Raw genomic sequence first — 14,624 nt, 5'->3', positions numbered from 1 at the left:
CTACTGGTCTCTGCTTCCACCCCAGCATCGCAGTCCACCTTGCCAGCTGAAGCAGGGAGAGATGAATGCCCCAAATTGAGACCATCCAAGTGCAGACACAGCCGTTTTCCTGACTGTGGCACAACACAACAGTCAGTTCACTGGAAGTCCCTGCAGTCCTTGCTGCTCCAGGACAGCTGTGCACGAGGGTGTTGTCTGTCGTGTGGTGGGTGGGCACGCTGCTTGGTAGTCAGTGAGGGCTGATCTTCATGCAGAGTCAAGATGGGCACGCCCTGAGTGCAAGCTGTGGACCCCTGGGGCACAGTGCACCTGATGCAGAGGGTAGCGGCAAATGCAGGAGCATCAGGACTATGGTCATGCCTCACGAGCTGCCCCTGTGGCTGGCGCCATGATGCCCAGTGCAGGGAGGTGTGGAGAAGGGAGGAGCAGGGGTGCTGTCAAGAGAGGAATGGGCAGCAGGAGCCAAGAGCAGAAGCCAAATGGGCCAGCCAGGTGGCCCTGCTTCTAGGAGCTGGTGGGAAGTGACTGCTGGTACCTGGGGGAGGGGGTGTTCACAGTCCCTGCCCAGACACGTGGGCTGGAGCTGCTCAGGCAAAGCTGGGTTAATTGGGGCAAATGAAAGGACAGGAGGCCTCTCAGGAAAGGTAAATAGAATTACTCACCTCCCAGGCACTGGGGCCCTCCTGAGGGGGACGCTGACCTCCTGCCACGGGATATTGCAGGGAGGGAAGGGCAGAAAGTGCGTTGCAGTGGACTGGGCTCTCCTGTGGCCCAGGTGGGATGAGACGTTGCTGTGATTGGTGGGGGCTGCAGGGCAGCGTGGCTGGCTGCACCTCTGAGGACCTGAGACCCCTGACCTTGAGGCTTCAACTACTGCTTGTCCCAGGCTCCCCAGCCTCTAGCATGCCTCTGAGCCCGTCCACGGGGGCGCCCCTACCCGTCCTCCATGCCCAGAAGCCTTGTGGGCACAAGCTAGCACAGGGAGGGCACAAGTTCTCCTTCACGCCAGCTGAGCTCAGCGCTGGTGACTGCCCCACGGGGGTGCCACTCACCCAGGGGCCTCCTGACAGCCCTCCCCATCCTGACTCCCTCTGCCCTTGTCCTCCTTCACCTTGTCCCTGTCCCCAAGGGAACTGGAACAGGCTGGTGAAATCAAGGGTGCAGATGGGGTGGAGGCCGGGCAGGGGCTGGACTCATCCAGCCAATAAACATCGATTCTGACCAGGCTGCCCTGCAGACGGGGTGGAGGGGCTACCAGTGGGGGAACCCACTTTCCAAAGCAGGACCCAGCACCCACACAGCATCACCCTGCATTCAGGAAGATGAACATTCCAGGCTCTCTGCCCCTTCGCCATTTCTGCTTCCCTTCCCACCTCCACCCGAGCCCTTCATCTCACGCCCTTCCCCCACAAAAAGCATGGGAACTACCCAGCATGTGTGTGTGTGTTTGTGTGTGCGTAGCACTCAGAGGGACTACAATAAAGATCACACCTAAGGGAGTGATGGGCACCCCCAGGATGGCACTAGTGTGCCAGGCAGAGTGGGTCACTGGGGGAGGCCGCCTTAAGCAGGGCCAAGTTTACAGGAGAGACACCTCAAGGGGATTAAAGTGACTGAACACACTGAGAAGAGATTTAGATAACCTGGTGGAGAGTTCAGGTCTTTAGTGTTAGTACACAGAAAACTAAGCAAATGAAAAAAGGCGGAAATTAATAACTTCAAGAACAGAAAGCTGAGCAGAAATCAGTTTACCACATGGCTCAGCTCTGAACACATAGACATCATAATTTAAATACTCAACACTGATGTAACCAAAGTTATGAGAGAAAAAAAAAAAACTATCTAGGGAGGACAGTGGATGGTAAAAACGTGTGCAGTGCCAGTAGTAAAGAATCCTCCTGCCAATTCAAGAAACATAAGAGAAGTGGGTTTGATCCCTGGAGTCGGGAAGATCCCCTGGAGAAGGAAATGGCAATCCACTCCAGTATTCCTGCCTGGAGAATCCCATGGACAGAGGACGGGGCTACAGTCCATGGGTTGCAGAGTCGGACATGACTGAGCACGCATGCAAATGAGTTGGGCTGGGGGTAAGAAGCAAAGGGGAGAACCAAGAAGCACAGTTCATGTATGATATTGAAAAACAGAAATACAAAAGTATCAGCCGAAAAGTTGAAAGTGGTTGCCTCTAGGTGAGTCAGAGGTCTGAGGGCTGCACCTGGCCAAACTCTCTGGCTGCCTGGGCCTCCTCCTGGACACTGCAGCAGCCTTCAGTCCTGGGCCCTCCCCTGGCCGCCCTTTCTCTTACCTTGCTCTCCACTGCTCTCAGTCCCCTATCCTGCTTCCTCCTCCCTTCCCTGAATGCAGGGACCCGGTATCAGGTCCTACCCTTCTCCCTTCTTCAACATTAAAATTACTCCCAACTTTTATCTCCAACCTGTGGCCCCTCCAGATCCACACTAGACTCAGCTTCCCACTTGCCACCTCTACATAAGACATCCAATGGGATCTCGAATTCCACTGCCCACGTTATGCTCCTTACCTGCCCCCTTACCCAGCTGCTTCCTCCTCCAATTCACCAGAGGTAGCCCTCCTAACAGGTCTCCCCACTTCTACCCTGAGTCTTATGGCCTGTTCTCAAGAGCAGTGAGAGCAATCCCTTTATAACCCGAAGTCTGCTCCAATGAATCCCATCATGGCTGTCTCACCTCAGTTTACAGAAACCCAGGGAACAGAGGAGCCTGTTAACACTACAATGATGCAACCAGCCAAAACCGGAATTTGGGAAACTCCAATATCAGGTATCCAGGGAGTCTTCAATCATAAACGGAGGGAAAATGTAGGAGGCAGTACTGTGACTAAGACAGACTGAAGGGATCCATCAGGCTGATGCAGCTGAGGCACTTGGCCTTTCTGAGTCTATAACCCTCGAGGAATACATTATTGTCGACAGTAGGGGACTATGGACTGGGTATTACCTGACACTGGAGAATTGTTTATGCTCAATACACACGAACATGCTCAGAGTACATGGCTCAGCAAGTACGTGCTAAACTCAGATTTCGATAAACAAGCTTAAAAATCAGATAATGGCCAGTCTCCTACAGCAGGTCAACATTCCCTCATATGGACGATCAGGGCAATAAAATCGCCCCCTCCCTGAGGTTTCATGGTAATAACCCCATCCCCGACCAAGTTGCCAGCACAGAATAAAAGCAGAGAGAGATGTGCGTGGCACTGCCAAGGGTAGAACGTGATGCAGATGTGGGTAACCCATCCACCAGGACACTCCCTCATCTCCTCTGCCCTCACTGTCTGATGGTAGGGGAGGTGTCTCCAGCCACTCAGGGTCGACCAGGCAGCCCATCGTGCTGGTGAGGATTCTATCACCACTGCCCCGGAGTTCAACACCCGTCCCCCGCAACCCTGGCACGGCCCATTAACCACATTCCCACCTCTGAAGACTCCAGGCCTGGGCCTCTTCCTCAGAAAACCTTAAGTTGGCGGGGACAGTAGGAATGAAAAGGCCTCGAGGCTTGGGTGGCTATAGACAGCGGAGGCCCAGACGCTGGGGGCCCAGGGTGCCACCATTCCCACTTTCCAACCCCACAGGACGGATGACGACCTAGAGAGGGCTGGGAGCAAGGTTGGGTCGATTTTTAACCAACGCAACGTATTAGATGTTTCCAGTGTGCTGCCAGGGGGCCTGAACACCCCTTCAGGGGGAGGCCTTCCAGTCGCCACAGCCCAAATCCCCACTTTAAACAGGAAACAGGCAGCACAGCAGTGTTACATGTCCCAGAGTCACAGCAAGGCCAGGTCCGTGGCTGCAGGAGGGCAGACATCCAGGCCCCCGCAGTCTTGTGGGCCAAGGGCCCTGTCAAGAGCATCCATGAGAACTATCGTGGCAGCAGGCCCTCATACTCAGCAGCCACCCAGAGGAAGGCGCTAACCTCCACTTCAGAAAACTGAGGCTTTGAGACTCAGCAGCTTGCTCAATGCCACACGTGCAGCAGTGGCTTGGCTGGGTTCAGGCCCACTCCTCCCCTTCCCCAACGGGGGATCTCTGCTGGCTGACCATCACCCCATCCTCAGTGGTCTTGGACATGCTGGGTGGAGGGTACATGTGCCCGTGCGCCCACTCAGCCTCTGGCCACAGGGCCCTGAACCCCAGCCAGGCCACACCCACCTCTTCCAGCCACAGGCATGGGGGCTGTGTGGGTGACCCAGCCCAGCAGGCACTCAAACCCTTGGCAGGATGCCCCATAGGTCCCTGGGGAGCAAGCAGGCCTGTGTGGTTACAGGAACTTGGCTCAGGGCCTGGCACCAGCCAACGCCCACTGGCTGCTGCTTATTGCATGAACCATCCTTCCTGTGCCCTCATCCCTGGGGAACCCCCTCCAGGAGAAGACGTCTCCCAGAGCCACCTGTGGGGCCGCTGGGGCCCCAGAATACTCTAACAGGAAAGGCTGTTCCCGAAATAAATTCCGGTTTGGCTTCTCTGCCAGGGCTACGTCCAGGTCTGAAGGTCAAGTGCCCTGGGGCTCTCCAAGTCCAGCAGCCACCCTCCCTGGACAGCAGACAGGCCACCCCCCAAGGACCCAGTGCTGCTGAGGGATGTGTTACCTCCAGGGCCCCCACCTCCACCTCCCACTGCCCTCCAGAAGCCCAAGCCCCCTGGTGGAGCCCAGGGATCAGACGGAACTTCTGGGCCTTGGACTTCCAGCCCCGTGTGGGCAGCCAAGACAGGGGCCTCAGAGACCAAGTTGCCAAGCCAATGCCACCCCGCCTTTATTTACTGGTCCTCAGGTTCCAGTCAGACACCTGGATCTGCAGGGCACAGGAAGAAAAAAAATGGCCCTGAAGACCCTCCCAACTCACCACACAGAGCAGGACCCACTGGGTAGCCTCGTCAGCTCAGGCCAGCCCCATGCCCCTTCCCAAAGGAGGGCCAGACCTGGCTGCCTAGAACCTTTGGAGGGGGCACCCAGCAGTGTGCCAGGCCCGGAGAGCTGGTGTCATCCTGAAGCTGACAAGGAAGGGGCCAGGACGGACAGTGGGGTGGGGGGTCAGATGCTCCCCGTGCCACGGCCACAGATCCAGCAGGGGTCGGTGAGGGACCCATGCTGGGTGTGGGTGGGACCACCCTGTCCTGGCTCCTGGCCACTTCAGGACAAAACCAGCCCAGTCCCACAGCACAGGAGACAACAAGGAGGCCCCTCATCTCCCTCCTGATCCTGGAAGTGGCCAGGGGTCAGGGGTGGAGGCAGGAGAAGGTGACAAGAATCAGGGTCGAGGCCCTGGGGGCAGGCAGGACCAGCAGCTCCAAAGGCCCAGCCAGGCCCCCGGGGGTGGGGGGGCAGGCATGGGCTGGCAGGGCCGAGGCCCTCCTGGGGACAGGGGCAACCTGAGATACCCCGAGAGGAAAGGAAAGGTTCGGGGAGGAGGGGCAGGCCTTGGCCATCAATCATGCCTGTCCTGGTCCTGGGATTTTCGGCCCACTGGGAGCAAGGCCCCCTCCCCCTCCCAGGAGCTGAGCCCACAGGAGAGGCGGTGGCCAGCGGCAGGCTGCACCCAGATCTCCCGGAGGCCGGGGGAGGGGCACTGGCGCGCCTTAGGACTTCTTGGCGTCCTGCGTGTTCCGGCGCTTCAGGTCGCTCAGGTCGATGGGCTTGAAGGCTGCCGAGGGACAGGATGGTCAGTGGTAGGTGCAGGTGGAGAGGCAGGGTCTGTCCCTTGTCCTGCCCTTGCCTCTGAAAGCCCTGGGATCCGGGCCACCCCACCAGGCTGTCTTGGAAGCAGCCGGTGGGTGGGCCTTCCTGCCCCCCTGGTCGGCCCCTCCCGCCTAGGGCAGCCCCACTTACTCTTCAAGCTGGGGTTAGGGACCTTCTCCACGTACTCCTCCACCAGGCCCCGCTCGCTGCCCGACATCTGGCTGCGCAGGTCCCGCTCCACACCCTGCCAGGCTGCAGGAAGCAGGGGTGGTCAGGGCCCCTACCCCTGGGCCTGCCATCCGGCCCCGTCAGTGTCCAAGCGGATGGCACCCGCTCCTGCCCTGTCCCTCCCCTCCGAGTGGCCCCGCAGGCCCCCCGAGCCCAAACTCCCACTTCAACAGTTTCTGGCCCCCAAGTCCAGCCTGCTCCTAACCTGAAGTTGTCCTCAACAAACCCTGCTCCCTCGAGGAGCCCTGCCCAAGTCATGCCCCTTTCGACCTCATGGTACCATGACCAGAGCTGCAGTCACAGAGGCTTCTGAGACCCACTAGGGTACACCACTTCCTCCAGGTCCTCCGTCCCCCACCTCCCAGCATAAATGCTGTGCACACGTGCTCACACCTCCACCACACCACCTCCAAGACACCCCAGGTTCCCCAGGGTATGCCATCTTCCATGGCACCCCTCTTCCCAAGCAAACACCACTGACTCCACACATTGCCTCTTCTGGGGTGTTGCCGTTCAGGAACACCATAGTGCTAACCATGCACACCCACGGCCAGAACTGGGTCTCCACACCCCACAGGAGTACAGGGGGCGAAGGGGCTCAGGGGGGCTGGCTGCGGACAGCCCGTATACCTTCGTAAATGAAGCGCACATTCTCCTCGTGGGCTGGGGTGAAGATCTCACTGCTGTTGGGGGGAGAGCGGGGGCTACTGTTCCTCTTGCCGTTGTAGACAACTCTGGAGACGGGGGAACTGGGGGGAGCCCGGCCCGTGAGGAGGGGCTACAGGGCAGGACCCCCCCACACCTGGAGGTCACTCCACTACCTAAGACCCACCTGGTCATCGCTGGGGTGTCTGGTCCTCGCACTCCACTGCCGGATCCCCTCGGCCTCTGGAAGGGAAGCCCCATGACATAGGAGTGGGATAGAGGCCACCCTGCCACCCTCTCCAGAAGGGTCCAGGGATGGGAAGGGCGTGGGGGTATTTGCCTCTTCCCTTTAACTGTGATCTCCCTGCCTTCCAGGAGATAGGGTCGAGCCACAATCCAGCTGGCTAAGGGTACAGTACCGTTAGCCAAATGCAGCCAGGGGCCACCAACAGGCTCAAGTCAGCAGCTTGAGCTCCAAGTGGACCCCATGCTTAGACCACCGCGGCCCAGGGAACACATCTACCCCAGGGTCGGGAAGCCCTGTTGATATTCTTAGTTCAAGTCTCCGAACACCACTCCTGATAGAGCGCGGGGCTGCAGGAAAGGCCCGCAGTCGTCCAGTGCCCTCACGGCCTACAGGACCTAGTAGCTTGTTCCCACTGAGCCTCAGTTTCCTATCTGTAAAATGGGGATATGCTTCCCAATGGGAAAAGTGCCTGCCCGGGTTCCTGGTCCCCAGGGTGTGACAGGAGGGCTGAGGGAGGGCTGTGAGCCTGGAGGAAGCCATCAGGCCAATCCTAGTGACTGAGACTCTGGGGTGTGTCCTGTTTACAGGCTCTCTTAGCCCAGGAACCAGACAGCCCTGGATGGGGGTCTATTTTTAGACTCACTCTCAAAACTGCCCAACTGGACAAAGTCCCCTCTCTGGCTGAGGACACACACCGCAGGGTGAGGAAGCCAGTTGCACAGGGCTAGTCCCAGGCCTGGCCTTGCCCCAGAGTAGGCCAACCCCAGGTGCTGGGGATGGGGGAAGCCTGGGAAGGGCCTGTGAGCACAAGTGCCACCCCTCCCCAGCCCTGAAGTCGGGGGGCCCCAGAATGCTCAGAGCATGTAGCCACAGCCCCTCCTGAAGAGCCTGGAAGATGAGACCCAGTGGATACTTGCTCTCTGGCTCCTTTGGCATCTAAACACCCGCACAGGGGGACTTCCCTAGCAGTCCAGGGGTTAAGACACTGTGCTCCCATTGCAGAAGCCATGAAGTCGATCCCTGGGAGGGAACTGAGATCACACATGCTGCACAGCCCAGCTGGGGAAAAAAATCTGCACAGGTAAAACAGCCTACAAGTTGAGGTAGTAACGACAAAGAATAAAGCCAGCTTCCCAGGGGGCACATAGAAGCCTACGCCCTTCCAGGAGAGGGGCCCCGCTCCTCACAAAGGGACCTCTCCCTTCTTGGACTCGAGGGATCTCACTGCCTATGATTCTCCTGTCCAGGCGCCAGTCCCACAGACACCAGAGCACAGAGGGAAAGCCTTCTCTGGCCTGAGGGTGCCCTGGGGACACTGAAGGGGCTCAAGAACACTCACGTCTCAAGGGGCTGTTGGCAGTGCAACGAGGTGGGAGGCTTCAATTAAGCAATAGGAGGGAGGCGCCTGGAGGATCAGCCAGCCCCCACCCAACCCAGGCTGGCCCCTCCTGCCCAGGCCCCCTCATCCCTCCTGCAGTCTGTCCTCTCAGACCTCGGGGGCCACTTCTTCAGGGTACCTGCCTTCCCAGCTTTGCCCATCTCCAGGGCTTCTTCTTTCCAGGGCAGCCTCGGCCTTGGTCTCCTCTGGTCACAGCCTGAGGGCTGCCTGGCCTTTATGGGTGCCTGACTTTGGTCCAGGGCCCCCGTTCAGTCTCAGGCCTAACTCAGAGGCCAGCCCCTTCCAGCTCCTGTTGCCCTGATTGCACACACACACATGCACACATGGCTCTGGGGTTCTCTGAGCGCCTCACCTGCTTCCCTTGGTCTCCGCATTCCCAAGGCCTGGGCCCCAGGCCCCTGGAGCGTTCGGTCTCCACAGTGGGAACCCACCCCTTGCTGCCCCCACTGGCTGTGCTTCCTGACCAGAGGCTAGAATGCCCCATGAGCCGTGGAGCTATGTACCTGTCATCAAGCACCTGTCCACACAGATGTGCTACTTGAGTTAACGAGGTTTCTGGTGCCCTGGACAGAGCGGCCAGGAAGTCCCTTGGCCAGGGGCAAAACACCCGCAGGCTCTCATGTCCTTGGGACTTGAAGAATGAGTAAAAGGACTTTTTAAAAAGGAGTTATTGTCTGCCTCCTCTCGATGGGGGAGGTCACACCCAACCAGGTCTGTCTTTAATGGCCTGTGTCCTACCATCCTACCAGCTGGTTCCTACTCATGAGGAACCCCGAGTCCTCCGTCTTCTCCCAGCAGCTCAGCCTCCCTCCAGGGGCCTTTCTCCTTAGGACCTCAGGCTGGCCCCGCCCCGCCCACAGGGATACCCTGCTTCCTGCAGGATGCAGGGACACCAAGGGCTTCACCTGAGTGTACCAGCAGCTTCCCGCGAGGCCAGGGCCTGCTGCTCCCCTGAAGACAGAGGGACAGTGAGCTGCACTCGCTCACCTTCATCACCTCCTCCAAGGAGTTGGGCCCCCCATGCTGACCCCAAAGGAAATTTCCTGGAAAAATCTAACAAATATGCAAGCCCCGTGACAGCCATTCCAGTTCCAGGATGTACCCAAAGGAAAGGGCCTGGTGGCTACCGAGAGGTGCACAGGAGCAACCAGAGAAATAGCACTTGTCTGGGCCGAGGGAAGAATCAATGAAAGGGGCCCATATACACTGGGCCTGTTTCCGCCCCAGGAGGTGACAGTTTTAAGTATGAGCCATGGCAACGGCGGGCGAATCATACCACTGATGCTAAAAACAGAAGCCTGGGGACACACGGCTGTCCAATGGAGAGGGCTGAGCCGCAAAGGCGTGGACAAGGGAGACCAAACAAGGTCAGGGAGATGTCTAAGAGGGCAGTTGGACTCAAGGAAGGCCAGGGCAGAGAGGTGACCGCTGAGCCACCATGACAAAATCTCCAATGACCTAGCATGAAGGGGCTCAGCGGAGCAAGGGGAGGAAGTGGACCTTCGGCCAAGACTGCCCGTCCCTGACAACTGGTTGTGAAGAGAGGCGTGAGGCCTGGGCTGACAGTGGTTGTGTGTCGTGAAGCAAAGGGAAACTCGAGCACATTTACTGTCTGAGCAAAGTGCTGAGCAGGGCCTCTACAGAGGTGACTGCAGAGGAGCCAGGCAACCAGCAGGCTGGGGAGAATGGCAGGCCTGGAAAAGCGCCAGGGACACCTAACAAGGCCCAGTAGCCCACGAGTCCCCTGAGGTTGGAGTTTCCAGTCCATCTGGCCAGTGGGGAGGGAGTATCTACTTCTGCAAACATCTCCCTCCTCTTGTTTGCTTTCCGACTTTTGTTTACCATGATTATCAGGGACAATTATTTCCTGAAGACTGGAGCTCAAAACCTCACTACATATACTACATCCCATCAACTCTGAAAAACTTTTTTACCCTTTTAATAGCTTTGAAATCAGGTTGTATCTGGCAATTGCCAGCACAAAGGTTAGCACTGTTTTTTCATGCTCGGTGGAGTTTGTGAGGCCCAGCTCACACTACTGAGGTCTCAGATCTGATGATGCAAAGAGGTTCCCCTCAGCCCACAGACCCCAAGCCTCCACCTACGTGTATGTGCTCTTCAGTTACTTCTTCCCATTCCCACCCATCCGACATCCACTGCTCACTCTCCAATTCATGTCGGGACAGTACCCTGCACTACCCTTCTCCATCCCTGGTACACGTGATGCCAGTGTGATCTTCCCAAAACCTGCCCCCACCCAAGTCACTCCCCACTCGGACAATACCAGGGCCTTCTACTGCCATCAAGCCCTCAGTCTGGCCATAATCTAATTCACCAGGTGTGGGTGTCACCAGCTACTGGGCTCCCAGCCCATCCCAAACCCAGTCTGAGCCACAGAGTCACCTCTGCTGCTGCCAGAGTCACAGAGAACCACACAAAGTCCCCTGGTGTACTCCACAGGCCCTGACTGTTGTCCACAACAGCCTAGCCCATAGCAGCCAGTGGGCTACATGCTCAGCACCCGGCAGGGTCCAGAACCACTCCGTGACTGGGGGTCATCCATTGCTGCTGTCACCCCTGGGCAGGTCTCTTCCTTCTATGGGCCATGGAATCCCCATCTGAGCCAAAACAACCCCCAAGAATGTTCACCAGGCCTTCCTGCTCAAAGGGACCCAAGTACAGCCACATGAGGCCACAACCTCAAACAAAATCTCTCTGGCTGCTTATCCAACGAGACAGTGGATAGGGCAATCATAGAAGGAATGTATCATGCAACTGGGCATTTCTGAGCGTAAAAGGGCTGCTCTTGATTATGAACTGTGAGCCAGGACAGGCTTGGGCAAACTGAATGCAGAGTTTCCTCAGGCATGGTGTAGACCCACAAACATGAGACACTGTGGAGAGGCAGCAGCCAAGGGCCAACTGTGGCGCAGCCAGTGCACTGAGCCAGGGAGAACACCAATAAACCCCACTTTGGAGGTTTAGCGGATGAAGCAACCTGCCACTCAGCAGAGTGGGGTCTGGGCCCCAAGAGACTCCCAACCTCTCAGCCTCCCAGGCCACAGAAATCAGGGCTAGGCTAGGATGGCTGAGCTGCCCTGAGCACCCCAGAGACTGCCTCTGCCTTTGCTTGTACCCCTGGCAGGTTCCAGACCCCTGGCACCAATGTGGTTCTGCTTAGAGACAGGGAGGGACTCTTCCTGGATGGATCTATACAGCACCTTGCTCTTTCATGGGGAAAAAAGGGCTTCAGAGACTGCCCGGGAGGAGGAATGCGGGAAAGGGAGCCCAAAGCCCAGTATCCAGACTGCCAGTCTTGAACTCTGTCCCCACACACAGCCATATGTCTAAAGGCAGGAGGTGAGATGATATTCTGTTGTCTGGAAAAGTGACAATGGATATTCCGGAGTTAGAATCAATGATGCAATTGCAGCCACTCTGTGTTACTTTAAAAATGTTGATAGGTACTCAAATTTTCTCAAGACTCCACTTCCCCTTCATATTCTGTGTCTTTGGGGCTCTCAACAGCCCAGTTTCTACCAATGAGACTTTTAGAAGGCAATCAACCACTCAAGCAAGTACCAGCAGGACACTGCTGTTTTAGATACCAAATGGGCCTGGCGACCCTTGAAGAGACCCAGGCGAAGCCTCTAAGCACTGCACCACCCCTCTCCCTCTTTCCTTGGTGACAGCAGCAGCTTCCCTCCCAAGCAACAAACCCCAATGTATGCATTCCCCTTCTTCCTCACTTGGCAATCTCGCCAGCCCTTCCACTCACCCCAAATCAAACCTTCTCCTTCAAGACTTGGCGCCTGACCCTTCCCTCCCCACCCGCACTGCTTTCTAAAAGCTCTGGACACTCCCCCTGACACCTCAAAGGCTTTTACTCAAAATGTCCCATCTGCCCAAAATCATCGCCCCGGCCCTGGGGGCCCGGCTCAAGACCATCTTCTCTGGGAAGTCTTCCTAGGAGGCAGGTGGGGGATACGACTTGTGCGCCTCCGCGTTACCTGAAGTTTCTCACAAACCTGGGTTGCTTCGTTCGCGGCCTTCCCATGGCGGTCCCCGCCCACCCCGGCATCCCCCGGGGTTCCGGTGAGCTCCCCGAGGACTGGCAGCCTTTTATCCCCTTCCCTGCCCTGACACTGCCTCGCCCGGCTCGGAGATCAGGAGCGTGGGATACGCGGGACGGCGGCGGAGAGCGAACCGTGGGAACCCGGCCGGCCGCGCTTCCAGTCAGGAAGCATCGTCAGGGTTGCTCCCCGGGAGACGAGGAGGCGGCAGCTTCAGGGACGGAGAACGGCGGCCCGCTACTCCCTCTGAGCCCCTTGCCCCGCGGGCCCGCCCCGCCTCGCCGCGCCCCTCCCTAGCCTCCGCCGCGGCGGGCCGGGAACCCCGCGACCCAGCCCGGGGCCCTCCCCTCGCGGCAGCCGCGCCAGGGCGGGTCCGGGCCGCGCCCGCCCCGCCCCCGCCGCTACCGCCTCACCTCGCCCTCTCGGCCGCCGCCGCCGCTGCCAGGGGCCCGGCCGGAAGTGATGCGTCGCCGCCGCGCACGCGCACTGGCGCAGGTCACGTGACCGCCGGCGCGCGGAGGGGCGGAGACTGAGGGCCGGGGCCGAGGGGCTGGGGCCTAGAGGCTGGGGTCTGGGGTTCCTGGAGTTCCTGCCAGCCCGGGACGAGGGATGTCGAGGCCAGTCTCCTGGGCCAGCGGGGTCGGAGTTCTGGGACAGACAGGGCCTGGGGGTAGCGGGATCGATGGACGGCAGGGACCGGCGGTCGGGACCCGCGAGACTCTAGCTCCTTGCTCCGACACTGCAGGATCCTCAGACCAGAGTGGACGGCGGTTGTCCGCTGACCACCGGAGCAAACGGAGCCGAAGGACTGGGACAGGACGATTTCCAGTAATCAGGCCATCACCACGGGCTTAGGAATCACGTTTATTGAAAAAGTAAAAAGTATAGCAATAAAAAAAAAATTCACCCGAAGAAAAACCCAGGCCGCGGTTGGGAGAGGGGAGGGCTTTTGCCCTTGTGTGGGGTCCCGGCCAGTCTGGCCGGCCCATAGCCCAGCTGGTGGGGCACTCCTGGCTTCCCGGGGAGATGGGCACCTGACTTCTCCAGGCAGAGCTAGCGCCCTGGGAGGGCAGGGCTGGGCTCAGTCCATCTTAGTCCCTTTGAATAGCTCCACCAAGTCCTTGAATTCCGGGTCAATGAGGTCTGAAGGCAGATCTCCATCGTCGTTCGCCGCTTCTCTGTCCGCCCCCAGGGAAATGAGGTACCTGGGTGCAAAGGGCAGCCCTGGTTGAGGAGGGAATGTGGCCCGGAGAATGCTCACCCCTGCCTGAAGGTAGCAGCCTGTGGTTCTGAGATCTACCTGTTTTTTCTCTTTCCAGGTGAGGTGAGGAGAAAGAAACCGACCCTTTGGAAGTTTTGCTAACTTTTGCAGTTTGCTCTTGGGAGGCAACAGGGCAGAAAGGAGGTTACAGAAGCCCTTAGGGTTTTTAGCTACACTAGCAGGGCCACCTTTGGGGCGACTACATCCTTGAGGCCACCCTCTCACCTGGCTATATCAGGGTATCCGTCACTGCAGGCGATGTGCAGGGGTGTCCAGCCTGTCTCGTCTCGCTGATGAATGTCTGCCCCGTATTTGACTAGCAGCTTCACGCACTCGAGGTTTCCAGAAAGCACCGCTTCATGAAGGGCAGCCAGGCCTGGACAGGACAGGAGGGGTCAAGGCTCAGGCCTTCCCCTGCCACCCCACAGAGCCTCACTGGCCCCGCAGGCACTCACCCGAGGGGTAGATGGTGTCCAGGGAGACCTTCCGAGTCCGGATGAAGCGCCCCACCTGCTCCAGGTCGCCTTGGCGGATGTGGTCCAAGAACAGGACGTCATTAGGGAAGTGCACGCTGCGATCAGCCAGGAGCCTCCGGCGCCGCTGCCTTGGGCTGTAGCGGGCATAGCGGGCTGTTCTGCTGGGCATCCTGGCAGCTATGGTTTGGGCCACCCCTGTGGGGACCCTCCTGCTCGGGGAAGGAAGGTGCACGGACCCGAACTGTGTGCAGGCTCTTCTGACTGACAGTGACCTCCAGCACCGCTGCCACAATGCTCTCCGTGCTCCCGTTGGCCAGGGCACCTTCTTCTTATATAGGACCGGCAGAGCTATATAAAGCTGCGCAGTCATGCTCGCACCCGAGGGGCTGAAACTGAGCCGCTCCAGCCCTGCCCTCAGGATCATGTTTAGTGGTTCATCTTTCAGCCCACCTGTCGCTGTCCCTGGCCAAAGGGGTCAGATCCTTCCTGGCCACTGCTCCCTGCCCCACAACTGGACCTCGAAGGTGCTTGACAGAGGACAGGAGAAGCACTAGAAGGGCAAGGCCCAGAAGCAAGGCAGACAG

At 58.6% G+C, this 14,624-nt stretch overlaps 2 protein-coding genes across 3 annotated transcripts; both read right to left on the bottom strand.

Moving 5' to 3' along the window:
- Positions 1–4,795: 4,795 nt before the first annotated feature.
- On the bottom strand, positions 4,796–12,743 carry MCRIP1 (MAPK regulated corepressor interacting protein 1). Of its 2 annotated transcripts, none has more exons than XM_068978254.1 (5): positions 12,717–12,743; positions 6,772–6,827; positions 6,570–6,688; positions 5,862–5,963; positions 4,796–5,676 (listed from the first exon to the last, which is right to left on the bottom strand). In XM_068978254.1, the coding sequence occupies exons 2-5, from the start codon at positions 6,777–6,779 to the stop codon at positions 5,612–5,614; spliced, it is 294 nt and encodes a 97-aa protein (XP_068834355.1). In that variant the 5' UTR covers positions 6,780–6,827; positions 12,717–12,743; the 3' UTR covers positions 4,796–5,611. The 2 variants fall into 2 exon arrangements, with proteins under 2 accessions (XP_068834355.1, XP_068834356.1); XM_068978255.1 differs by lacking the exon at positions 12,717–12,743 and adding an exon at positions 12,259–12,349.
- Positions 12,744–13,384: 641 nt separating this feature from the next.
- On the bottom strand, positions 13,385–14,209 carry PPP1R27 (protein phosphatase 1 regulatory subunit 27). The gene is made up of 3 exons (XM_068979068.1): positions 14,020–14,209; positions 13,790–13,940; positions 13,385–13,508 (listed from the first exon to the last, which is right to left on the bottom strand). Exons 1-3 carry the CDS (start codon positions 14,207–14,209, stop codon positions 13,385–13,387), a joined length of 465 nt encoding a protein of 154 aa, XP_068835169.1.
- Between the last annotated feature and the right edge of the window lie 415 nt (positions 14,210–14,624).

This window comes from Capricornis sumatraensis, chromosome 8, assembly GCF_032405125.1.
Source record: "Capricornis sumatraensis isolate serow.1 chromosome 8, serow.2, whole genome shotgun sequence".
Classification (NCBI taxonomy): domain Eukaryota; kingdom Metazoa; phylum Chordata; class Mammalia; order Artiodactyla; family Bovidae; genus Capricornis; species Capricornis sumatraensis.
This window is presented reverse-complemented; position numbering and strand designations above follow the sequence as displayed.

Bases quoted from the DNA above. Each gene is read 5' to 3' on its own strand.
- PPP1R27 (XM_068979068.1), bottom strand. From the start codon at position 14,209: ATGCCCAGCAGAACAGCCCGCTATGCCCGCTACAGCCCAAGGCAGCGG. The intron at 13,941-14,019 runs GTGAGTGCCTGC...TGTCCTGTCCAG, and splicing joins GGACACCATCTACCCCTCGG to GCCTGGCTGCCCTTCATGAA. The intron at 13,509-13,789 runs GTGAGAGGGTGG...CTTTGCACCCAG, and splicing joins GGATACCCTGATATAGCCAG to GTACCTCATTTCCCTGGGGG.
- MCRIP1 (XM_068978254.1), bottom strand. The intron at 5,964-6,569 runs GTATACGGGCTG...TGCTTCCTGCAG, and splicing joins TGTGCGCTTCATTTACGAAG to CCTGGCAGGGTGTGGAGCGG. The intron at 5,677-5,861 runs GTAAGTGGGGCT...GTCCCTCGGCAG, and splicing joins CCCTAACCCCAGCTTGAAGA to CCTTCAAGCCCATCGACCTG.